Source organism: Macadamia integrifolia, unplaced genomic scaffold (assembly GCF_013358625.1).
Source record: "Macadamia integrifolia cultivar HAES 741 unplaced genomic scaffold, SCU_Mint_v3 scaffold520, whole genome shotgun sequence".
NCBI classification, from domain to species: Eukaryota; Viridiplantae; Streptophyta; class Magnoliopsida; order Proteales; family Proteaceae; genus Macadamia; species Macadamia integrifolia.
The window spans coordinates 181,154-206,582 of NW_024870470.1; the positions used below are offsets into that span (position 1 = coordinate 181,154).

Here is a 25,429-nt window from a genome sequence, read left to right on the forward strand (position 1 = left end):
GTTAGGGTTTTGGTTTGGGGTTAGGGTTTAGTTTAGGTTAGGTTTAGGACTTGATTTATGGTTTGATTTAGGGTTTAATTTAGGTTAGGGTTTTGGTTCAGGTTTAGGGTTTGATTTAGGTTAGGGTTTTGGTTTGGGTTTAGGGTTTTGGTTCGGGTTTAGGGTTTGGTTTAGGTTAAGGTTTTGGTTCTGGTTTGGGTTTATGTTGGGTTGGTTTGGTTTAGGTTGGTTTGGTTTGTGTTGGGTTGGTTTGGTTTGGGTTGGTTTGGTTTAGGGTTGGTCTGGTTTGGTTGGTTTGGTTTAGGGTTTGGTTTGGGTTGGGTTGGGTTGGTTTAGCATTTGGTTTTGTTCGGGTTGGTCTAGTTTGGTGGTTGGTTTAGGGTTTGGTTTGGTTTAGGGTTTGGTTTGGTTCAGGGTTTGGTCTAGTTTAGTTTAGGGTTTGATTTGGTTTAGGGTTTGGTTTATTCTGGTTTAACTGGTTCAAAGCTCAGGTAGGCATTATGGCACACCTGAGTATCCATTTTTTTATACAAGATATCAATGAGACCGTATTTCCGAATACTTTCCAATGATACGGGAATCGAGCTCCTGCTAGGCTTGATTGTCGTATTCTAGCAAAAGGCATTAATGACCACTTTCAATCACCCTCTCTGCAACATTAAAATATTGGGTTTGACCGATCACAAGTTCTGAGATAATCTAGACTTGTGCCAAAATTCAACTTCTTTCCGAAAGAGAAAATATATGTCTCCTCATTACTTGTAATTCATCATTGCCGAAGGAGGACATAATTTGGTGTCTACATTCTCGGAGGATGGCACCGGCCCCTGAGCACTTAACTGTCTCCCCACCTTGCAGCTATGGGGAAGGAAAATGCTTGAGGATCCCTCAATCTGGGAGCTGTAATCTCTAGGTGCTCAAAGCACCAAGGTTGTTTTAAAAGATCAAAGTAAGGAAGTGCAATCTAAATGAATAAAAGGAAATAGGTACAAGGATGAAAATTACCTGGAGGATGTAACCTGCTCCCTTGAGACCTCGGTCTCCATATGACAATAGGTCTAAGGTCCACAAGAGGTCTGCATAGGTGACCCCACCCCAGTCCCAAGAATCTACCTCCTGAAGATCCCAGAAGAAGAACACTAGCGAATGTCTACTCCCCCTCGAAGGCCACTAAAAAGACATTGACCCACAACAAACAACAAGAAAGAATGGGTCACCTATGCCATGTTGCCGGGGTTTATCCACAAGCTAGTTCTCCACGATCATGCACTGATATCCCCAAGATGGATATGTGTCTGATCAGCCGCAATGGTAAGACTTGTCAGGTTCGCAAATTCCCTGGTCATGGGTTTACCCCCAAATGGAACACCCATCAAGGCGTAGAGGCACAGAGGCATGATGGCAATCTTACCAGTAGGAAGATGAAATGAGTGAGTACATGGCCACCATTGCTCCATCAGAGCCCCTACCAGTGCCAAATTGAATTTTTGGCTCTCTATAAGGGCTAACCGACACAGGCATGATGAATCAACTATCTCCTTCACTTTATGAGGAAGTATCCTGTACCATGACCGTACCATGTTCGGATGGCCATACAGGGCCAAGATAGGTGGTTCTCTCCCCTCATGCTAATAAAAATAAAGAATATATATATATATATAAATATAAAACAAAACAAAAACAAAAATGACAAAAAGAAAAGATAGTAAAAAAAAAAAAAAAGAACAAAACAATAAAAGATGAGCAAAAATAAAAGAGCAAATGTAAAGACTTACCCAAGAACCCCATTTGGAGTTGCAGATGGTTCCCACTGTTGTGAAGAGTCTGCCTAGAGTACCAATCGGCCAGGCCCTTATCCCTTTGGGAGGAACTACTACAACCCTCTAGCTGGATTTCTCCACAAGTCTTTCTCTTTCTTCTTTCAGTCATATTTTTTAAAATCACAAAAGAGCCCCAAGAAGTTTCCCAATTTGCACAAAAGCCCACAAGAATGTCAAATTCTCCAAATGACTCCTTCCTCAAGAACTATGAAGATCTTTAAGAGAAAGATGAAGAACTTCAAGAAAAACTTGAAGATCTTTGGAAAAATTTGTAGAAACCCAAGAAAATGCAATATGGTTCGGATCTTTGAGAAGATTCTCAAAACCTGAACTCACTCACTCACGAATCATTCCCCACTCAGAAAATTCAGAATGAGGAATAAACAAAGGAGGTTGGACCATTTTATTGGTAGAAAATTCATTTTCCCAAAAAAAAAATATTTTTGATTCCAATCTTAAGGTGCAAATCAAAGATTCTTACCACCAAATACCAAGTTCAAAATTATTTTTTTAATAAATTCCAGAAATTAAAATATCAAAGGGAAGGTAAAAAATTCATGTGGTAGTTGAAAATTCAAATTCACATAAGAATGGAAAGTAAAAATCAAAAAGAAGGAAAAACTCACATCCATGTGGTAGGTGGAAATTATATGGAAATGGAAGGTAAAAAATCAAAAGAAGTGTAAAATTCAAATTCATCTCTAGGTGAAAATTATGTCACGTGGAAAAAGGAAATTCAAAGCCAAAAGTAAAAAAACAAGATCAATGGTAAAAGCAAGGTTCAAAACAAGGTCCCAAATCAAAAGCAAAAAGAAAGATTCTAAATCAAATAACCAAGAATCAAGAAATCAAGGGAAAATCAAGAGAAGAAACAATTTCATTGACCCGGCCCCAAGTGGCCCAATTGCATTCACCTGGCCCTAGGCGACCCAATCTCTTTGTATCGGCTCCGAGTGACCCGATCTCATAGACCAAATTCCCTGACCTGGCACATGTGAAGCCTAGTTAAGGACAATCCAAGAATCAAATGTTTTTGCCTGTTACAAGATTGGAAGAGCACATGTAAAGCCCAACTAAGGAAAAGTCAAAGATCAAAGTACTAACATTTTTTGCAGGATTGGGAATAGCAAATTTCTTTCCTACAATCAACAGCCTAGGTAAGTCCTAAAACTTTAAAGTAGTTGAGAGATATTATCTGTTGCATTTTTCAACTCCATCATTAATGAGCAAAATGATGGTAGTACATGCTCTGGGTGACAAAATGTGGTCGTTCTTTTCTTTGCCCTTTGGCTGTTGGCATAGGCCTCGGTCAAAGAGAGGCATTCTGTAGACACCCAATTTTGTCACTCTCCTCCGTCTATGATGAAATGCGGATCTTGGACACGACTTCCGACTTTCAATCAACAGAGATGACGATTGACAAAGAAAACCCAGAAACATTCCCTACCTATTTAAAAACCTTGGAAACCCCCACATGAGAGAGAAGTTCAAATTTGACTTTTTATATATGAAGGAATCTGGTCAAGATGACCATACAAATGGATAGTGCTTAGAAATACAATTTCGATGATATATGGCATGTCAAAATCGGGTTGTCGAACCTCCCATAATCATCCCCGAAAAATTACATTTTCCCATCCCTATGCCTTGTACACTGGCAAGCCTACTGGAAACCTGGAAAAATTCCCTACCTACTCAAATGCCCCAAATTCATCCCCTACCTGAAAACCCTAGAAACCCCCCGCACTGGAGAAAAAAGGGTCCAAATTTGACTTTTTACATATAAAGAAATCTGGTCAAGATGATCGTATATATGGATAGTGCTCAAAAAAATGATTTCAATAATATATGGCACGTCAAAATCAGATAGTTGAATTTTCCATAATCATCACCAGAAAATTCCATGATCGCGCTTGCCAGCAAACCAGCCCGCACTCATGCTGCGTGCACTGACTATTTCCTAGCTTGTATGCACGCACCCCCGCTGGCTGCTGCCTAGCCAGTATGTATGAGTCCCCGTTGGCTACCGCTCACACCCTCATTTGCTCCTACCAGCACCCCCGTGGGCCCGTTGGTTCCTATAAGTGCCCCTGCTAGCTACTGCCAGTGCCCCTTGGCTGCTACCCGCGTGCCCGCTGGCTGTTGCCCGTGCACCCCTGCTGGCTGTTGCCCGTGCACCCACTGGCTACTGTTGGCACCCCTATTGGCTACTGCCGGTGCCCCCACTGGCTTCTGCCGGCACCTATGCCACTGCCCCACACTCCCATATCATTGCCCGCACACCCTTGTGTCTAGCCTGTACCCAGCTATGCACCACTGCCCGCACACCCTGTGCCCATTGCCCATACACCTTGTGCACATTGCTTGCCATCCCATGCGGCCACGTGGGCCATGCCCTGTGTATTTCAACCCAACCTTATGTGCCACCATCAATGGCAGGGACTGGTGTTCCACTAGCCTGTCTCTTCACCCACTTTAGTCCAAAAATCCACTTTTTGCTAAAAACTCTCTCTCCTACCATTAGTCCACAAAACCTTTTTTTCCCATTAGTTAAAACCCCTTTTTATCAACTTTAGTCCAAAAACCCTCTTTTTCCCATTGGTTAAAAATTCTCTCTTCTCTCCATTGGGCCAAAAATCCTATAAATACCCCCTCCTTTAGATTTTACACAACACAACAACCCCATAACTCCCCCTTTAGGAAGTGAAGCTCTGCCCTCTCTCCTCATCCCCTCCCCCTTTAAGTTTCTTCGGGTATTCGGAGCGATCTTCGTCAAGATCCAAAGTCTTGTTTGGATCTTCGAAGTGTTCTTCGGGACTTTGAAGATCTTCAATCCAAGTTCTTAGTCTAATCCAATTTTTACCAGAAATAGTATGTTCTTAGCATCCTCCCTTTGAGTGTTCTTGATCTTTACAAGAAGTAGAAATCCCTCCCCCCTTGAGGTTCTTTGGGTCTACGAAGAGATCTTTGTTAAGATCTGAAGTTTTGTTTGGATCTTCAAAGTGTTCTTCGGGGTTTTGGGGATCTTCAATTTATTTATTTTCAAAAATAGCAGTTCTTAGCGGAAGCTCTATCTGAGTACCCTTGGAATCATTCCAGAAATAGCCATTCTCAATGGAAGCTCTACCAAAAGGCCATGTCGGCCTAGCCCTCCCCTAGCCATTCCCTATGGAAGCTCTATCGGAGTGCCACCTCAGCCTATCTCTCCCATAGCCTATTCCCAGCAGAAGCTCTGCCAGAGTACCACCTCATCCTAAGCTTTTAAATAGCCTTCCCTAGTTGAAGCCTTGTCTAAATCCAATTCCAGAAATAGCCTTCCCTAGCCGAAGCTCTGTCCGAACCAGAATCCGAAAGTAACCGTTCCTAGCTAGAACTCTGACTGAATATCATCACAGTTAACATCTTTAGAGAAAATAAGTTGGAGGTCAAGACTATCTTCCCCTGAGCCAGGAAAATTTGAAAGATAGTCTGAGTCAGTACTAATCAAGGGCCCACCCCTCTTGACCCGAAACAGGGGTTAAGTTCAGATACAGTTTCTCAACCAAATTTTCATCATGTAGACTTTATATAGACCTTGTTTTAGTGTATATAGTCATTTAAATTCAGTCAATGTGTATATGTGTGATCATTTAGCCATGCATGCAGAATAGTAATAATTGTGAAAAATGTTCATTCTTAAGCATCTAGTAGGAAGACTGGTTGAACTAGGTAGATTGGGTGCCTAACACCTTCCCAATTCTATAACCTAACACTTATCCTAAATCTCTTGACTAGACCAACTTTCGGGCCCTTTTCTTCGGAATTGGGCCCACCTCCAGGTCCTAGGTCCATAATCCCAGGTGGTAACTCCAAACCCTTTTATATGATCTCGATCCCCGTATTGGACCATCATCAAACGCCCGTCTAGAATTCCAAACTTTAGACTCTTACGAAATAGGCCTCCACATATCTTTGAGCGGCAATACGATGATGTAGGGCCCACAAGCAAAAAACACATGACACACCCCTCCCTCATGAAAGAGAAAGAGAGGAAAGAGGACGGAATCAATGTAATTCTTTTTCCCCAGGGGAAAGTGAGACATCTCATCATCTCCGGCCACTGCCCTCACAATAGCATAGGAGACCGATGGGTTTTCCAAGAATGTGGCTATAGGGGGTTATTCATTATGGGTTTATGAGGTGACCGATGGGTTTTTTGAGACCTGTAGGATCCTAACTCGTAACTAGCATATATCGATGGGTAACCAATGGGGATATCCCTTATTTTGCAATAGCACTAAGACCCCATTTAGACTTAGTTTTGATTTTAGGTTTTTGTGATAATAATCCGAATCATGATTGCATTCATTTAATTATGTTGGATTCATATTTGATTGTGTTTGTTTGTACGTCTATTCCTCATTGGGCTTCATGGAAGTTCACCCCATTTTATATGTTTTTAGATGGTGATTCAGGTAATCCTTCAGATGCTATTGTGGAGTTACCAATTCTGTATGGTGATGAGCTATGAGCTGAAGAGTTAGTGAAACACAAACTGGGTTGTGTTTGTGAGGGTTGTGCCTACAGGGCACCTTGCAGATAATAGGATTCATCCTTACCTTTTGATCATGCTGTGTACATTGATGAGCACATTTATGCGTGAAATCTTAGGATGTAACCATGAATTTTTACACAGAATGGAGCTACCTTGGGTTTTACTCTCTTTTTGCAGGTTTTATATTTTAAAGGCCTTAGGGACTATCGAGTGTCATATCTTTAATTTTACTCGTAAGGAGATCCTGTTTCTTTTTCATGGCTATGAAGAGGACAAAATTTTGAGCAAGATGGAGGTGTTGCATTAAAAGTAGACGTTCGTTTTGGCACTGATACAAGTGATTATTCTTTTCGGGTCAAAAAAAGAATAATGGACCAAAACAGAACCAAAATGCAGGCCTAGCCCTTCTGCAGTTGTCCCAGGGGTACAAGAGATTATTCCAGATGCCAACAAAGGAGGGACCCACTTGGGTGATACGCTCTCTCCTCCCCTTGCATTGCATATTTTCTCTTTTTGGAGATTTTGTGAAGATTTTCTCTCCTATTTTTCCACTTAAAGATTAGGGGGCATAGATAAAATTTCCAGCTCAAATAGAAGATAGCCCAAATCGTTTAAAGCAAAGAGAGGAAAATCGTCTAAGATGGTTTTTAAGCAAGATAGAAGAGAGAGAAAAGAAAATAAGGAGAAAAAATAGGAAAAAAAGGAAGAAAATCATGGGAGACTCTCCTCTCTCGTACGATTCTCTCCCTTTCTCTCTTCTCTCCCCTCCACTTCATCTCTATTGATCTCAAAAGATCCCATTAACCGATTTGAGTTCCCCCCCCCCCCAATTAGGAAACCCAATTCGTTGGACTCTCTCTCCCCTATCTCCTTTCTATCCTTATATCTTCTCTTCTCTCCCCTCCATCTTATCACAACCCAAATCATTGGACTCTCTCTCCCCTATTCCCTATAAATAAAAATCATCCAAGAGGAGGGAGGGCACACTTCTCTTCTAGGGTTTTCTCTAGTTCTTCTTCTTACTTTTTGGTTTAAGAACTTATATAATGGATGTTTATTTAATGAATGCAAGTTTTTTTTTCATGGTATCCAGCTGTACTTTTACTTTCTAGTTCTAAGCTTAGTTCTAAGTGACAAGAATCAAGTGTGAAGCATAAGTTTTCAAGGTCCGATTTGTCTTCTCCAGGCCTAGCAATTTAAAATTTAGTTTATTCCATGGTTTTTAGGGCTGGTAGTATTTCAAATCAAACAAGAATCAACAATTTTTAATTCAAAAATGGAAGTTTAGATAGGTAGTGATGCGATAAAAATTGGCAAGCCAATCTTCCTTGCATCTCCTGAGGCTCCAGCAAACCTGCACAGAAAAGAAGGCAGGGGAGAGCGGGGATGACTCGACGAGGGACTCTCCAATACCTAAGTCAGATCTTTCCACAATATATATTCAAGAGAGTATTCAGTCAAAAGAGAAGTGATCGATCCCCCATAATGGAGGCTTACCTTGGTATTTATAGGTTACTGATGGAGAGAGAAGGAGGGGCATTTGTGGAGAGTCTTGTTTATGCCTAGAGTCCTTGAGGGGAGTGGCTCTATGATTCTGGGAATATTTCGTGTTTCGGGAAATGTTCTGGGAATATTCTCCTTTGATCTCGGAGGTGCAAGTCGTGAGAGGGATGGATGCCTCTGATGATGTATAGTGGATAGAGTAATGCCCCCGTGATCAGGGATCACATCCCTTGAATGTAGGAGTGGATGTGTGCACATTTCTAGGTGCCTTATTTGATTGTGCCGAGTTGAGGTGACTGGTTGGCATGAGGAGAGGCCGAGGTCGCTGCTCAGCACGAGGAGAGGTTGAGGTGGCTGGTCAGTCTTCTATTCAGGTTTGCATACACACTTCAGTCGTGCTGAGGAAGACAACATATTTTACCTCATCATCAAGCCCCCGCTCTAGTAGTTTGGATCGATCTGCTAGAGCATTTAATTCAATCTTGACTTTTGTAAGACGTGCGCTATCTATTCGGTGCGAAACGTGCTACTTCACTTTCTCAGTCGAGGCTACTCAATGATTTAAGGACGTGGTTGTCGCTTGTTTAAAAGCGAAGGAGGAGGCAAAACGCCTTCATGGGAAGCTACACAAGATCATAGGCCAATTGGAGGTTGAGAAGAAAATGGCCCGATCTGAGGAAATCTATGCCAATGATGCCGAGCTAATAACTAGAGAGTTGGAACAGGAGGTTGCTAAATAGCTTAATGCCAATAGCAACTTGATGAAGTAGAATGATGCTCTCTAGGATGAGTTGTCCGAGACTTAAGGCACTGGCAAGAAGAAGGAGGAGGAGCTCGCAGCTAGGGTTGGTGAGCTAGAAAGGCAACACCGGGCCAAGCTGGAGGCCAACGAGGTGGCTGAACACCTAGGCCTGTCAAAAGTGGTTGGTTGACGTTAACATTGCTTCGTTTCAGGTCAGCTCGGATGATGCCATCCTGTTAATCTTAAGTAAGATGCCAGGCTACGATCTGACGGATTATGAGTAACGCGTTCCCTCCCTTGCTACTTTGATGCAGCTCGACGACTCGATCAATGTGGGTGAAGAGGTGACCCAACTCGAAGGATAGTCAAATAAAGAGCTAGGCCTGTGGATTAGCCCCCTGAGATTTGCCTTGTATATATATATATATATTTTTTTTTTATGTAGATGTCTCCTTCTAGAGTGATGTACTTTGAGGGCTTTTTCCTCTTTTTTAATGAATGAAAAATTTGTTTTGATGTCTTCATCACTCAGCATTCTTGTGCTTCTTTCTTTATTTTCTTATAATTCGAGCGCGGATTGAAATGAGTAACTATTGGAAGAATAAGGACTAGTACAACTATCTATGTGGCTCCATTCCCTAGCTAAGCTCGGAATTGATCTTCCATGTCTAGCTTATGACCTCTTGAGGTGCCAAGCTTGGGCCTAGCCATAGGGGTGCTGAGCTGGGGCTCAATCTTAGAGAATGCCGAGCTTAGGCTTGGCCTTAGAGGCTGCCGAGCTTGGGCTCGGTCTTTTGAGGTGCCAAACCTGGGTTAGGTCTTGGCAGTGCCGAGCTGGGGCTCAGTCTTAGAGAATGCCGAGCTTGGGCTCGGTCTTAAAGGGGGCCTAGCTTAGGCTTGACCTTTTGAGGTGCCAAACCTGGGTTTGGTCTTGGCAGTGCCGAGCTGGGGCTCGATCTTAGAGAATGTCGAGCTTGGGCTCAATATTAAAGGGTGCCGAGCTTGGGCTCTGTCTTTTGAGGTGCCAAACCTAGGTTTGGTCTTGGCAGTGCCAAGCAGGGGCTCGATCTTAGAGGGTGCCAAGCTAGGGCTCTATCTTTTGAGGTGCCAAACCTAGGTTTGGTCTTGGTAGTGTTGAGCTGGGGCTCGATCTTAGAGAATTCCGAGCTTGGGCTCAATCTTAAAGGGTTCTGAGCTTAGGCTAGGTATTTTGAGGTGCCTTGTGTTAAGGTCTTTTGTAGTGTTGAGCTAGGGCTCGGGCTTGCATGCCTTAGTGCTTAAGGTCTTGAGGTGCTAAGCCATACTCGGGCTTGCGTGCCTTAATGCATAAGGTCATGAAGTACCCAGCTGTGCTCGGGTTTGCATGCCTTAATGCGTAAGGGCTTGAAGTGCCAAGCCATGCTTAGGCTTACATGCCTTAATGCGTAAGGTCTTGAAGTGCCAAGCCATGCTCAGGCTTACATGCCTTAGTGCATAAGGACTTAAGGGCCGAGCCGTGCTTGAGCTTGCATACCTTAATGCATAAGGTTTTGAGGTACCGAGCCGTGCTCGGGCTTGCATGCCATAATACGTAAGGTCTTGACGTGTTGAGATGTGCTCTGGCTTACATGCCTTAGTGCGTAAGGGCTTGAGGTGTCAAGCCGTGCTCGGGCTTACGTGCCTTAATGAGCAAGGTCTTTAGGTGTCGAGCCATGCTCGGGCTTGGGCTTGCATGCCTTAGTGCTTCAGGGCTTGATGTGTCGATCCGTGCTCGGGCTTACATGCCTTAGTACATAAGGGCATGAGGTGCCAAGCCGTGCTCGGGCTTGCGTGCCTTAATGCGTAAGTTCTTGAAGTGCCGAGCCAAGGGTCGGGCTTGCAACATGGATGTAATATTCTTTTACCAACTAGTTCGAGTTTGCCTTTCTTTCCTCACGAATGAGGTCTTCTTTTGTCGACATCGGGGTTGACTCATCCTTGCATAGTAGATGAGATCTTCTTTTACCGACCAGTTTGGGTCGACCTTTCTTCCCTCATGAATGAGGTGTTCTTTTCCCGACCATCGGGGTTGACTCATCCTTGCATAGTGGATGAGATCTTCTTTTATCGACCAGTTCGGGTTGGCCTTTCTTCTTCGGTGGAATGATTTTCCCATTCTGCTCGGCTCGGTCTCATTGTTACCGTTGGGGTGATCATCACGCCGATAACCTTGTTCAAATGTTCAGGAATAGGCCACAGTTGATTCTTTGACTATTTTCACGGATAGTTTGATGATTTGCTCATCCTAGCTCCATGAGATGTTGGTGTTGTAGCTTACTAATGTCGTTCCCACAGACGGCGCCAATCTGATGCAGTAAAAATTGATCATCCGATCTTCCTTGCATCTCCTGATGCTCTAGCAGACCTGTATAGAAGAGAAGGTAAGAGAGAGCAGGGATGACCCGACAGGGGCTCTCTAATGTCTAAGTCAGATCTTTCCACAATAGATACTCAAGAGAGTATTCAATCAAAAGAGAAGTGATAGATACCCCATAATGGAGGCTTACCTTGGTATTTATAGGCTACTAATGAAGAGAGAATGAGGGGTGTTTGCGGGAGAGTCCTGTTTAGGCGTAGAGTCCTTAAGGGGAGTGGCTCTATGATTCTGTGAATATTTCGTGTTCTGGACATGTTCTGGGAATATTCCCCTTCAATCTCGGAGGTGCAAGTTGTGAGAGGGGTGGATGCCTCTGATGACGTGTAGTGGATTGAGTGCTACCCCCGTGATCAGGGATCACGTCCCTTGAATGTAGGAGTGGATGTGTACATGTTTCTGGGTGCCTCATTTGATTGTGCCGAGCCGAGGTGACAGGTCAATCGAGCCGAGGTGACTGGTTGGCATGAGAAGAGTCCAAGGTGGTTGCTCGGCACGAGGAGAGGTCGAGGTGGCTGCTTGGCATGAGGAGAGGCTGAGGTGGTTGGTCAGTCTTCTGTTTAGGTTTGCATACACACTTCAACCGTGCTGAGGAAGGGGACATATTTTGCTTCATCAGGTAGAAATATGGAAGTTCAGATAGGTAGGTTTCTTCATAAGTCTTTTCATCTCCCATCTCATTCCTTCTTCTTGCTACCCATTCATTCTTAACTTAATTTTTTAATTTTAGTTTTATTTTATTATTTTCCCTTTCCCCCAAGGTTCTTGGCTAGACAATGCATTGGCTTTGCTCTCCTAGCCATAGAACCATCATTTTATTGCCTTTACTTTTAGTTATTTACTTTGCCTCTCTTTCCCTAAAGCTAAGTAGTGGTGAAGCCCTTGTAAGAGTACTCTCTAGTCAAGTAAGGAAGCTCGTACTAACTGTGGTGCATACCTCGAGCTATATAGAGAAATCTACTTGTGTGCCTCTCTCTGGCTCTAACCCCTTTATTTGCACTGTTACTTTATTTATTTTAGTTCAACACTTTTTCTTTTACCTTTACTTTATTGCTCTTTATTTCAGCACTTTCAGTTATTTACCTTTTTTTTTTGTATGGTTTGAAGTATTTAAATTCCTAGATGTGTTGGTTAGGACGCTTTTAGATGCATTTTTTTTAGGACGGTAATTAGAAGTAGATCACCATAATTAATCGATACACTTTTATGTGATTAAAAGAATCCAAAAATAAAGTAGCTGCTCTCCTTGTGTTCGACCCGTAGCTACATTGATCCGTATGCTTGTGGTTACTTTTGAATCTCAAACATACATACATGTTATGACATAATACTCTAATATGTAAGATATGTTGGATAGTTAAACATTCCTTTTGTGTAAATATGCTAAGTATCAGTAGAAGTTCATCAGTGGTATCATCTTAGTGTCTATTAAATACTTGTGGATTTTAGTTCATTTCATAATATGTGATCTTAAAGTACTGCATTGAAGATCCTAGTTGGACTTTGGACACGAGATCATGTCCAAGTCACCAGCTTTCAGTTAAGTGAAGGTGAGGCTTGACACGGAAGGACGCGGTTTGATCATTTTGACCCAGACCTGACCCAGGTCAATGTTAACCGTTGATTGACCCAACCCTAAGACCTAAAAAGTGAGCCGACCCATGGCCCAACTAGTCGAACCAGTCTAGTTCAACCTGGTTTAATTTGACCAGATTGAATTTGGTTCAATTTGGTTCAGTTCAAGTTCGGTTCAAGAAAATTTTAACTAAAATTAAAAGGCTTTTTCGGCAATGAACTTCAAATCTACCGTACAAGCTCGTACACAAAGAATTTTTGAATGTGATTTTTTGCTTTGGATTCATTTTTTCTGCGCTATTTAATTTGATATGCAATATGACTATGTTTGGTGATTGCATGTATGGACACTTTTGACGTGTTCAATTGAATTCTTTGTATGAAAGGAAATTATATGGGAACCTCAATGATGTTATGCTTGCACATTAGCAGTAAAATAGAGATGTGGACTGATATTGGACCCTAAATTTTATCTACAATTATTTAATTGATTGTGGTTTGTTGCTATGTTTATATACTTTGTAATAAATTTATCCCATAGTTTTTTGGCTGCCTAATGAGGTTTCAAGCTATTGTAGTGGGACTGGATGGAATCCACCAAAGTGTTAAAATCCAAAGTTACTGCAATGGATCTGCAACTTAAGGGTTTTGTCTTGTTTACAAAGACAAAGAAAATGGTTGGGCAGGAAATTGGTAATGCTCACTTGAAGGGGCCATTATCAAAGATAAGGATAAATAATGCAAGCAAACTAAAGGGAAGTCTTAACTTAGGAGTTCTAATTCACCCAAAGGAAATGGTGCATTTTAAATATTATATTGTTAAATTGTTCTTGCAATCATTGTAAGGTTTTGAGTGGACCAGTGTATTTCAAACCCAAGGGTTAGGGATGTAGTTGCGGTTGACATTCTTGTTAATTTTAACAGTTTGTTAGTATAATGTCAACTTTGTTCATTTAGAATAATAAATTTAAAACAAAGAGTTTTTGTCCTAAAAGGTTTTAGCCATTGATCAATGATAATAGTGTGGATAAACGTTCCATGGCTATGACCATGGGTTATGGGTTTATTTCATGTGTTATTTTTGCAATCCAATTGGATCAATTCAGATTGGTTGGGTTAGATTAGTTTTGATTTTGATCAATACAATACATAATATCAAACACCAACATTGATTTTGGAAACCTATTTTATGAACATTAATTGTTGAAAATTTTGGCCCCTTTTGGTTTGAGCCCAAGTGAACAAGTTTTAATTGGTCGAACCAATGTGAGGATGGAATAATTCTTTTAAACTGTTTTATATGATTTGACCAGTGGGAGGATGAAATTCTGTATTTTGGGATGTTTTTAATGCAAAAAGGGAGGAACAGAAACAAAGTTTGTTTCTAAACTATTTTGGAACCAATCTTTGTTTCAGAACTACTCTAGTAGTGTTCTATCTTATTTTCGCTATGGCTCTAGCATTGTAGTTATGTTTATGTAAATTTTTACATGTTTCTACATTGCTTGTCATTATCATGATACTGAAAAGTGATTTATGATTGAAATATGTAAGAATTTCATGTTATTTTATGCTTGCATGTTTTTCTTAAAACACCTTATGATGGATAAATATATTAGAATTAAACTGGGTGTGAACTTCCACACATGCTTGGCTACATAATACATTTCTAAGAAGCCATAAAATGGTGGGTGGAATCTACCAAAGTAGCACAAGTATTCTTCTATGGTTTTTCCAATACAACAAAGTTGGTGAAATTTTTTCAAATGTGATGTCGCACAAGTTAAAGAAAATACATATATAAAAATGATAGTAACCAAGAGGCTTCTAAGCCCAAAGATGATGAAATTTTGAAAATTATTAGTATTTTAATGGTAAAATTAGTTTTACAAGAGGGTTGTGCATTCTTAGCCCAAAAGCTAGGAATGTAGTTTCGATTATGACTCTTATATAGTTTATTTGCTAGATGAGAATGTTAGATTATATTTTTCCTAGCCCTATTATTTGATGTGAATGTTTGATACCTAAGATTTGCTTCTATAAGGATTTTGTTGAGTTATGAGTTTTATATTGCTCCTTCAAGATGTCTTTTCTAAAAAAATATTATTTCTATATTCTACCCTCTTAGTAAAAATAATTATAAGAATGAATGGAAGATCAGAAAATCTGCTTAAGGTTATTTGATCTGGTTTAAGCTCTTAGAGAACCCAAACCAATTGAAGGGAAACAAAAAAGGTTTTGGTCTAATTTCTTAAATTAGTTTCCATTCAATTCTATTTACATGAGAACAAAACTAGTTTTCGTTCCAGAATCATTATGGGGCCTTGTTTTCATGTTAGGATCATTTCGAAACAATTTTGTTACCCTAATATATTTTATAATAATTTCAGAGTTATTTTGGATGGTTTTTAATCTTAAATCTTATTCTCTTAATTTTTTATGTATAATTTTATGCTCCATTTGTTTGTATGTTCCTAATTGTGTAAGAAACACATTAAAGTGCATACTTCTACACACACACACACACACACACATATGTCCAATGGAAAAAACATGATGGGATTTAATGAAACCCATCAAAGTGGTACATTCTGTTTAATTGTGTATTTTCCAATGTAAATTTGATATTTTTCAAAGATGATGTCACCAACATTTATAGATAAATATGCAGTCAGTGAGAGAGCTCAAGTGACAATTTTTGACATGGGTGTTATTGAGGTTTGTGATATACTTGGTTAGTGGGAGCTTTATGATCTCATTAATCAAATATATCATGATGGTGATAGCCAAGTTTAAGGCAATTCCCATAGTTAATTGACGATAAGCCAATGTAATTAGTGGTTTTTAGCCAAAGTTCATGATAATAGGCAGTATATAGCCAAGGTTCATAATATATGGCGATATTCAATCAAGATTCATGATGTATGACAGTATTTAGTCAAAGTTTGTGGTTTATGGTGGTATTTAGCCGAAATCTAAGGAAGTGGTGGTTTTTCACAGGCTGTTTGCTAAAGTAAAAGTATTAACCTCAGGTTATGGTGGTTTTTCAAGGTATTAGTTCAAAGTTTCTACGTGTGAGGTAATTCAAGGTAGGTTGATCTTTGATCAGCTAAAGACTTACAAGGAAATACATTTATGTATAACACAGTTTCATTATCTTTATCCTAAGTGATTGGAAGAATGAGCTTCTTATGTTTATGATAATATGTAGATGCATGCCATATATTGAGGGTTATACTCTGCTATTGTTCAACACGAGAAGCTAATTCTTTAAATCAAAGTTTAAGCGTGATATTTAGCTATGGGTGTACATGACCAGACTCCAATGGAAATATATTATATTAGTTTTGCCCAAGTGGGAGAATGTTTGGTTTTGGACCACACTAATATGGGTGATCCATTAGGCCTATGGTGGTTCGACCCACTTAAAGAAATACACCCAGCCACCTATTGTGTGGTAATTAGGGTTGGGTGGATTATAAGTAGTCTCTATGGTCCAGTTACGTAAAGTGAGAACACAATTTGCTCAAATAGATGTGGGATAAATCAGTATGGGAGACTGGAGAAGACCATAGATGATCCATTTTGTACGTGGGACCAATCTTCAAGTTCGAGGGACAAAGGTTCGTGATCATTTATCACACGTTGCCCCAAATATAGCTAAGGTATGTGGCACTGAATTCTCAACCCAATCATCCTACATATAACCAGGATCACGGACACAGTGTAGTAACCAAACCGATCACTCAAGACACCTACCATAATCAGAGTATGCATATAAAATCTATAGGAAACATATATTTATGGTGATCGATTAAAATGATAAATAATAATACAGGCCCATAATAAATAATCCACATGTTACAATAGCAATATATAAATCTTACAACCATTGTTAATATAAATATAAGAACAAAAGGTAGAGATATCCATCTAGTTACAAAGTGTCTCGCAGACACAACTTTACAGCTGCACTGATCTTCAATCCATCTCAGCTCTGGTTCCACCATCTAAAATAAATATCAACGAGGAGTGAGCTATATAGTCTAGTGAGGGGTAAGCATGCGAGCACACACAACATCATGATGCAACACATACTCACAGTAATATCCACAGATGCATAACCACATGATTCATTTTATTTATAAATATCCATTCTAGTTACTAAGTCTCAATATGTGGGTATAAGTGCTATAAGCAACGTAGGTTGTATCCATCCAGCTTAAGATACAGTACATTGTATCTGACCATAATAGTCCTCCGTGACCTACCACCAGTGGGATTAGTCAATACCTTACCCCTATTGGTAAGGGATTATAGCACTGGGATGTGATCCTAACCATATGCATCTACATGCATCCATAACATCCATAACATCAATCATACATCTGTGACCATGGCTGTAAGACTGACCTCTGAGCCCACAGTATCAGAAAGAACCTCAGCCACACCATGCCTCAGACCATCAATGTTATATCCATTACCATATAGCTATCATACTACACCCATAGAACCTCGATCACATCAAAGTCGGTAAAATTATGTAACATGTGAAATATATAATTTTATATAAAATAATTCTATAACATGATATTAATCAAATTTCATATGGCACGCATAACTGAAAATATCAAAACACTCCGTAAAATAAATCAAACACTCACTCACCTGATTTCCCAAATCTAGTGTTCTTTTGTTGAATTTTCGATCACGCGTATACTCACCGGGTACATTCTAGGTTTCTAAGTATCCAATTCATACTAAGTTAAATTTTATATTTTTAGATCTCAATTGGATTCCTATACCAAAACCCATACTCAATTGATAAGAGGTATACTGACTTCAGGTCAGTATTCCTCCCAACTTATTAGACTAGTAGTCCAGTCCAGCTACTAATGTCTGTGTAGGTCATTTATTCAACCCACATAGCCATTGAGCTTATCCCTTGGTCTACTAGAATAAACCTACAGGTTCCTAACTCATGATTACCCTAATGGATATGTCTGTACTGCCCTTGGCTCATGAATGTACTTGGATAGGGTCCTAAACATAAGTAGGGGCAATGTTGACATTTCATAGCCCAATACCTTCTATAGCATTGCTCTCTCTTCTTAATTGGGTCTTGAATCATGCCCTTATATTATATAACCAACCTTAAAAGACCCTATACACAGTTTACAAGCTAACCAACCTTAAAAGACCCTAACAACACTATTCTGTCAGGGCCAAACCGGCTGGCCGGTTCCCTTGGCAGAATAGGCTATTTTTCAACCTAACAACCTACCTTCTTTGGCAGAGTTGTGCCAAGCAGTTCCAATACCTGAATTACACTGTACCCAATCCAATTTAATTTTCTACATCTTGCAAATTAATTTTTGCCATTCAATTTGAGTCTTTGGGGGTATTGTATTAGGCCAATTGGGTCTCAGTCCACCAAATTTGCTCCCTAGGTGTACCAACTAAATTTTTTGCTTGTCCCTGAGCAAAATTAGGATTGTGTGGAGGTTAATCCCACACCCGATTGTAGTCAATTTAGTCTAATTGGGAAAAGCCCCATGGTTTGGGGTTTTGGGAACAACCCTATAGTTAATTGGGTTCCAATTGGGGTCCATGAATTAGGGTTTTTGCTATAAGAGATAGTATTGGGGTCCCACAGGCAATTCCCCACTCCTAATTTCAATTTTAAAACATCCTGACCCCTAGCCGATTACTACCCTAGCTCAATCCACTAAGTTGGGTTAGGGTTTACCTTCCCAGTGTTCCTGGGGTGTGCAGGCATCTCTACCCGTAGCTATGCAGCTTCAAATTCCATTCCCAGTTGTAGCATCACCTTGGTAGCACTTAGAAGTGCATGGCAACAACACTAGTAGCACCACCAGCAGTTCTTTGGTAAGGCTGTAGCCTCTGAGTAGCTGCAGCAATAGCCCAGCTGCAGCTCTCCTCTCCCTTTTTCTTCCCTTCTTCTCTTTCTTCTTCTTCCCTCTCTGTTTCTTTTCTATTCATAGCAGCAAAAGGAGAGAAAGGATGGCCGACCTTCTCCCTTTAATAGACTTAAAATAGGCCTTAAGGTCTGTTTGGCAGAAACACTTTTATAAAAATCCATTTTTCCTAAGTATTTAAACTTAAATATCTCATCATAGGGTTTAGGGTTTGACATGTAGCTTAGTGCATTAGAACCCTTAGACATGCCCCTATTCATGGTATAAATGGGTAGATTTACCCTATAGATCAGTGGGACCTGCTGAGAAAAATGTAGTTTCTGGGCATTCTGCCATTGCAATCGGCTGGCCGGTTGGTCAGATGCCAACCCATTGGTTGTCCTCTATTGCTTTCCCAGCTGTCCTACCTTCTACCCAAGGTAGTCCACCCTATGTGGGATAGTTCCCCACACCTGTAGACTATTCACGCCTACTACCTAACCTTCTCCCTTGCTTGTTTCTTTATCTACATAGTTGTATGGTTGTTTACATAGAACCTTTAATTCTAATTTCATATCTTACCCTTCTCAACTGAATTCCACCTCTAGAACTGAGGGATTCCAAATTTATGGTGTTACATCATTACTTGTGGAGGCTTCTCAATCTACACACAGGTACTCCTCTACTCCCATTTATGGTTCATGTAATGGTTGTGTCCCATTAATTAGCATAGATATAGTTAATCTATATGTTTCTATGTTCTAATCACTGTGAGGGGGAGATACTCTAGTTTATTTCCCCAACAATCGAAGCCCCTCACCCCCACCCTCTCTCCCCCTCTTAAATCCTGAAGAAGAAGCTCACAAGTCCCGATTTTGTTTTTTCAATTTTATTGAGGAAGAAGGCTAATGTTTTAAGGGTTATTTTTTGCTCATTTAAGGCATAAAATTTGTTATGGGATTTTTCAATAAATGGATAGGAGTTGGTAAGAATTTCCATCCTGAAATTTTTACAAAGTATAAAACAAGCAACAAAAATTTGCTTTTACAGTAAAATTTGTTTCTTTTACGTCAAAACAAACAGAGCCTTAGTTCAGCCTTATATTTAGAACTAAGGATGTAAATTTGAAACCGAAGCCGTTTATCGAAACCGAACCAAGCCGTTTACACCGAAATTGCAAAATCGTTTAGTAAATGGCTCGGTTCTGGTTTTAAGTTTAAGACCGATTAGTTAAATGGGTCGGGTCGATTTTAAACGTTTAACCCGTTGGTCTCAAACCGAATTGATACCACGAAAATCGAACCATTAAAATCATCAAAACCAATCTGATTAACCCGTATAACGATTAAACATTTAGTTATTTTAACAACACTTAATGGTTTAATTTAGGGAAGAATCAAAGACCACAGAGACTGTCCAACAATTTATTCAATAATCTACTCCTATTATGTAGTCAAATCCTTATTTGTTCAATGCCTCATTTAATTTGATACAATATTGAAGCATTTATCAACAAAAACAAATTTTAGTAAGCATGCAAATAAACTAGAAAACCGATTGCTAAGCGTTTAGAAACCGTATGGAATAAACCACAATCAAAACTGTTTAAAACCGTGAAATCAACACCATTTAAAATCCGTGGAACCGAAACCATTTACTAAATGGTTGCGGTTTCAAAAAAGTGCAACCGTTTAGTAAATGGTGCGATTTTGGTTTCAGCCAAATAAATGTAAATTGAACTGAACCGCACCGTATACACCGAAACCGAACCAATTAAGACCCATTGTAAAACTCATTCGTGATCATCTTTTCTTGATCAAGGGGATTTGATTATTATAATCCTTGTACATAAACACACACATGATATCAATAATATGCATCGGTTTTCACAAGGTCTCAAGGATTTTTCATTCCTTGAGGAGTTTAGCAAGCACGTACATGCGCCCTCCCAATAGTGATAGCAAAAGCAACCCAGCCATAGGGCTAGACAAGTGATCTGGATCCAAATAGTTAACAATGGCTTTTTTAATTTGCTGAGAACATTGTTATTAATCGTGCAATTTTCCAACTTTAATTGTGGAATTAGGTAGAATAACTATTACTTACGGGAGAGGGATAGGAATGCTAGCAGGAAACCTAGGTATCAGGAATGCTAGCGTTTCTTGACCGTTAGATTCAAGAGATTAAATCTGGACCGTAGTTTAGATATATAGTCTACACTTTAATACCTAACATCTTTGAAATGCTAATTACACTTTCTCTCTCCTCTCTCTTCTCTTTTCTCTCTCTCTAATCTCAGCTATTGCCGGCCCTACTACCGAAAGGAGAAACTCACCGCACAAGCTCTACTACTGAAAGAAGCAATACACCCAATTCATCGGACCTCAGAAAACTTCAAGAATGGGGAGATCTAGAAAATGAAATTTGAAGCAACGGGTGTCATTCAAGGACCAACCCCAAGAACCTTTCTCACTACATTCAAATCCGTTCTTAAAGAGACATTCTTCCCCGACAATCCCTTCCGCCTCTTCAAAACCGAACCACATCCACTAGGTCAGGTTAAGAAAGCAATCCAATATTTCATCCCTGTCTTCCAATGGCTCCCCAACTACAACTTCCATTTCTTCCTCTACGACCTCCTTGCCGGTATTACCATAGCAAGCCTCGCCATCCCTCAAGGGATTAGCTACGCTAAGCTCGCTAATATCCTTCCTATCATTGGACTCTATAAGCAATTAATTAGTCTTCTTTGTTCTTCACTAACTCAACTTTAATTTTCTAGATCATTAATTTTGATTCTTTGTTTGTTACAGATTTGAGCTATGTTCCTCCTCTTGTTTACTCCATTTTTGGTAGCTCAAGAAATCTTGCAGTAGAGACCGTCGCCACTGCATCATTGCTACGCGCTTCAACTCTTGGAGATGAAGTATCTGCTATGGACGATCCCGCATTGTATCTTTGCTTGATTTATACTTCCACTTTCTTCATCGGAATTTTTCAGGGGCTTCTTGGAATCTTCAGTGTTGTTGGGTCCCATCAAATCCATGCAACCATTCCTCCGTCAAAGTTGTCGAGTACTCTGATTCTCTAGTCATGTAATCTTAAAAGGAGAAAAAAATAAAGCTAATAACCGTATAGAATCTCTCTTTAACCACTGGAGTTGGAGGATAACCCTCCTAAAGAAGCTTTGGCTTTCCAATCTTAGAAGATGACAAGCAGAGTTTAAGTTTCAGGATCTAACTAATAAGATAGGCTTATTATCATTGGTTCTTTCCATAATAAAATGAGGTTTTTGAACCTGCTCTGGATCCTTGTTCTTATTTGTCAGGAATTAAATCAAAATCTTTGCACCAATGCCCAAGTTAAATTTGATCAACTAAGGCTAGTCCACACTCAAACAAAACCCAAAATCCCAATTTTGGCATTAGATTCCAAGTTCTAACAATGGTTTTTTTGAATTATCCTTCACTTAATATCCATTCTAGGCCCTTAATTAATTCTTCAAGCAGAAAAACTGAAGAACATCTCAGAAAAAAAAAAAAAACCCAAGAAGATGGATAAGGAGATCATTCATTCTAGTCACTCACAACACAAGTTGAAGCTCCGGTACATTGAAATCCCCTTCAACTGCAAACAATGACTGGTACATTTCACTGTGATTTCTACAGAGCATAATTGAACCACAAACTCATTACAAGTAATTCAAATGATCTCTGTTCATAGCCTTTAAAATTTTGATAGAGTTGGCCTTACATAAGCCACTGGGGTCTGAAAGTGAGACAAGACATCAAAATGGATATGTTTATCAATTGCTTTTCCATTTCCCCAGCATTCACAAGACAAGTTAAAAAAGATGTAAAGCCAATTGACAAGAATCTTGATGGATTCGAACCATCATACCCTGGGTAATATCCAGTTGTTCTTCCAATTTGAGCTAAAGATTCACCTACAAATATAATTTGAGTACCATCTAATTGAATATTGCAAATAGATGTGTAGCCTGATAAGCCCATCCCAGAAGAACAACCGGCAACACTACTGCTATCCTTGTTAGCATCCTTGGGAATAGCCACACATTTGACATCACTTGCTTGGAATTAATGGAGTGAACCTGTGAAGGGTTGGAATGGGGGTTTTGGAAATTTCTATCCATAAGAACTCAATCTTCTTCTCCTTCTAATGGTTCTTTGAGTTACATCCAAGAGGTCAGAATTTAAGCTCCCCCTTTTGGGTGGGGGCTTGTTGGGTTTGGGTTTATTTGGCATTTTGACTGTAAGGTATAGACACTTGAGCGTGGGTCTTCTAGAGAATAGCTTTGAAATTGAATTTGTTAGATGTTTAAACGGGCCCAACAGATGTTACATAAAAAGCAACAAAGTTTTAGTGCTCACATGGTTTGGGGAATGCTGATTCAAACTCCCTTGAGGTGTTGTCTCTGGTTTTTCTCTAATAATAATGGTTGCTATCAACTTGGAAAGTGAAAGACTAGTTAAAGGATGAATTAACCACAAGTCATACTGACATTCACCATAACTATACAAAATTATGTAATGCTGAGAAATTTTCAGTTCTAAGTTCCCCACAACTTTTGAACCATCTGATTTCTTGCAAAAAAATTCCTTTTTGACAGAATCGAGTAGTGACAAGAAGATTAAATGAGTTTGGACAACGTATACAGCAAAAACCCATCAATTTGCAAAAAACTAGAAAATGCTGTGAGGAGGATTTTCCTATCTTACCTTGATGTAATCCTCTACAGCTTTCACTCTCACATCGATGGGCTCAATCAAGTCCGCCAACTGTAGAAAAACCAGAACGGCACAAATCCTCTATTCAAGCTACTCTATCATCCATGAAACCGTGCAAAAACATCCGAATAAATTGACATAATCACAAATATGAAATAAACAGAAAAACCTCTTTCTTCATCAGCATTGGTCCATCACAAATCCCCACAACCACCCGATCCCTAGCAAGCTCTTCTGCTGCCTAATAGAAATCACTCAACGTTTTTAACAACTGCAGTCACAAAGATATTATCTCAAAAGACACATTAAATTTCAGAATTGACAAAGGAGATGGATGATATATTAGGAATCAATCAAGGGTAGGAACTCAAACCTTGAGAAGAAGGGGATGCATGATCGATTATCTGTATTCTTTCATTTGAATGAGGAAGAAGAAGAAGGAGAAACCCTAGTTCTGTCTTCGTGATTTGGAGAAAGGTGAGGAGGGAGGTAGAAGAAGAAGAGGGGGATCCAAAATCGTCTTCGTCAGTTCTCCGCCAGATTCCCTCCCCGTAGAGGAGTTCGATCGGAGCCGGTGAGTTGAAAGAATCTTTCAGTGGAGAGCCGGCAGTAGCAAAGATGAGAGAAAGAGAGAGAAAAGTGTAATTCGCATTTCTTAACTCCGAGATGTCAGGTATTTTACAAAAAGATGTCAGGTATTTAATTGTAAAGTGTATATCTAAACTACGGTCCAGATTTAATCTTTTTAATTTAATGGAAAATAAACGCTAGCATACCTGATACCTAGGTATCCTGCTAGCATGCCTATCCTTTTCCCATTACTTAATCTAATATCATTACTTTTCAACTATTAGGCCGGAATCCCCACTAACATTTACGATTGTAATTAATACACCTTGTGCTCATTAATTTGAGATCCAAATTAAGCATCGTCTTCACTCTTCACTGACCTTTTTGATTAAGAGCTATGGGATTAATGCAATAAGACCATGGTTGAGTCTAAGGGTGTAAGTTTAGCTCTGATGGCCGAATCCGTCTTAGCCCGTCCTGAGCCCGAACCTTATCTAATCCAGTTATGAAGGTCAATTCGATCCAGCCCAGCCCAGCCCAGTTCAGCCCAACCCAGCCCAATTTTAATCATAATCTATTATTGTGCTTAGTAATAGTGTTCCCCTTCCCCTAGGCCCATCATGAATTACACAACCGTTACACAAGCTGTTTGTATGACTTCAACTCACATCATGTGTTTATATGACTTCAATTCACATCGTGTTATACAAGCCACATACCTCTTACCTATTTAGCTAAGATGACCAAATAACCAAACTCTTTCCCCCTTTTTCTTTACATAGGTTGTCTTTGTGTCTCCTATCATATATTGATATGAACTTTAGATACACTAGCAATCATAAAGAATTGAGTCAAAATTTATCCTGTCCAATTCTGGGAGATGTGGTGATGCCAAACGATTAAAAGGTCTATCTTATAATCAAATTGCCAACCTTACTTGTTGTAAATTTATGGATTTAGAGCGGACAGGGGTAGCCATAGTCTAACATCTCCCCACCCCTCACTTTGATAAATATATGCTTAACATTTGTGACCCTTTGTAGGGTAAAAAATAAAAACTACAGGACTAGGCAGGGTCAACCTGGCCTAATCCTGAGCCCGATAGGGTTAGGCCTGAGCATGACCCTGATAGGTTGGATTTTGGGGACCTAATGTTGGATTGAAGTTTTAAGAAACCCGGCCCAACCGACCCCTATTTCAACCCTAATTGAACCCATCAATCAAAGTCAAACCGGGTTAGACCAAGGCAAGACCCAGTTGATACTAACAAGAACAATTGGACACGAGTTCTGAGTCATGAGTCTGAGCCTCTGAGTGGGTGGCACTTGTTCTAAGCATCGCTGCCAGCTTTTAATTAAATGCCCATCCATTTTCTTGCACTAAAAGATTCTTGTTATATGTTGGAGATAGCTGCAACGGATCTTTCTATATACATGGCAAAACTTGGACCATTAGGGTCATGTGGTGATCTGTCCTTTTCCTCAAGTATGGCATCTCATCCGTTGGATTGGCATAACACAGATAGTGGGTCATAAGACAGGATTGCATTGTTCCCAAAATTAGTCCCCTAACTCGTGAATGGAGGGAGGGCCCCTTCAATTTCATAATAAGGGTCTCCTAAGAGGGG

At 39.9% G+C, this 25,429-nt stretch overlaps 1 protein-coding gene across 8 annotated transcripts; it reads right to left on the reverse strand.

The window, feature by feature from the left end:
* Positions 1-16,322: 16,322 nt before the first annotated feature.
* On the reverse strand, positions 16,323-23,955 carry LOC122069013 (phosphopantetheine adenylyltransferase 1-like). 8 transcript variants are annotated; one of them, XM_042632938.1, is made up of 4 exons: positions 23,606-23,916; positions 23,402-23,473; positions 23,224-23,283; positions 16,323-16,576 (listed from the first exon to the last, which is right to left on the reverse strand). In XM_042632938.1, exons 1-4 carry the CDS (start codon positions 23,624-23,626, stop codon positions 16,331-16,333), a joined length of 399 nt encoding a protein of 132 aa, XP_042488872.1. In that variant the 5' UTR covers positions 23,627-23,916; the 3' UTR covers positions 16,323-16,330. The 8 variants fall into 8 exon arrangements, 2 of the variants coding, with proteins under 2 accessions (XP_042488872.1, XP_042488873.1); XR_006137321.1 differs by lacking the exon at positions 16,323-16,576 and adding an exon at positions 21,885-22,111 and having other exon boundaries at positions 23,402-23,503; positions 23,606-23,913; XR_006137323.1 differs by lacking the exon at positions 16,323-16,576 and adding an exon at positions 21,885-22,146 and having other exon boundaries at positions 23,402-23,503; positions 23,606-23,913.
* Between the last annotated feature and the right edge of the window lie 1,474 nt (positions 23,956-25,429).

What these genes read in the sequence shown, in the direction of transcription:
- LOC122069013 (XM_042632938.1), bottom strand. Translation starts at nt 23,626, where the DNA reads ATGCATCCCCTTCTTCTCAAG. An exon ending in TGCATCCCCTTCTTCTCAAG is followed by an intron (nt 23,474 to 23,605) that starts GTTTGAGTTCCT and finishes GATTTCTATTAG; the next exon opens with GCAGCAGAAGAGCTTGCTAG. An exon ending in CAATGCTGATGAAGAAAGAG is followed by an intron (nt 23,284 to 23,401) that starts GTTTTTCTGTTT and finishes GTTTTTCTACAG; the next exon opens with TTGGCGGACTTGATTGAGCC.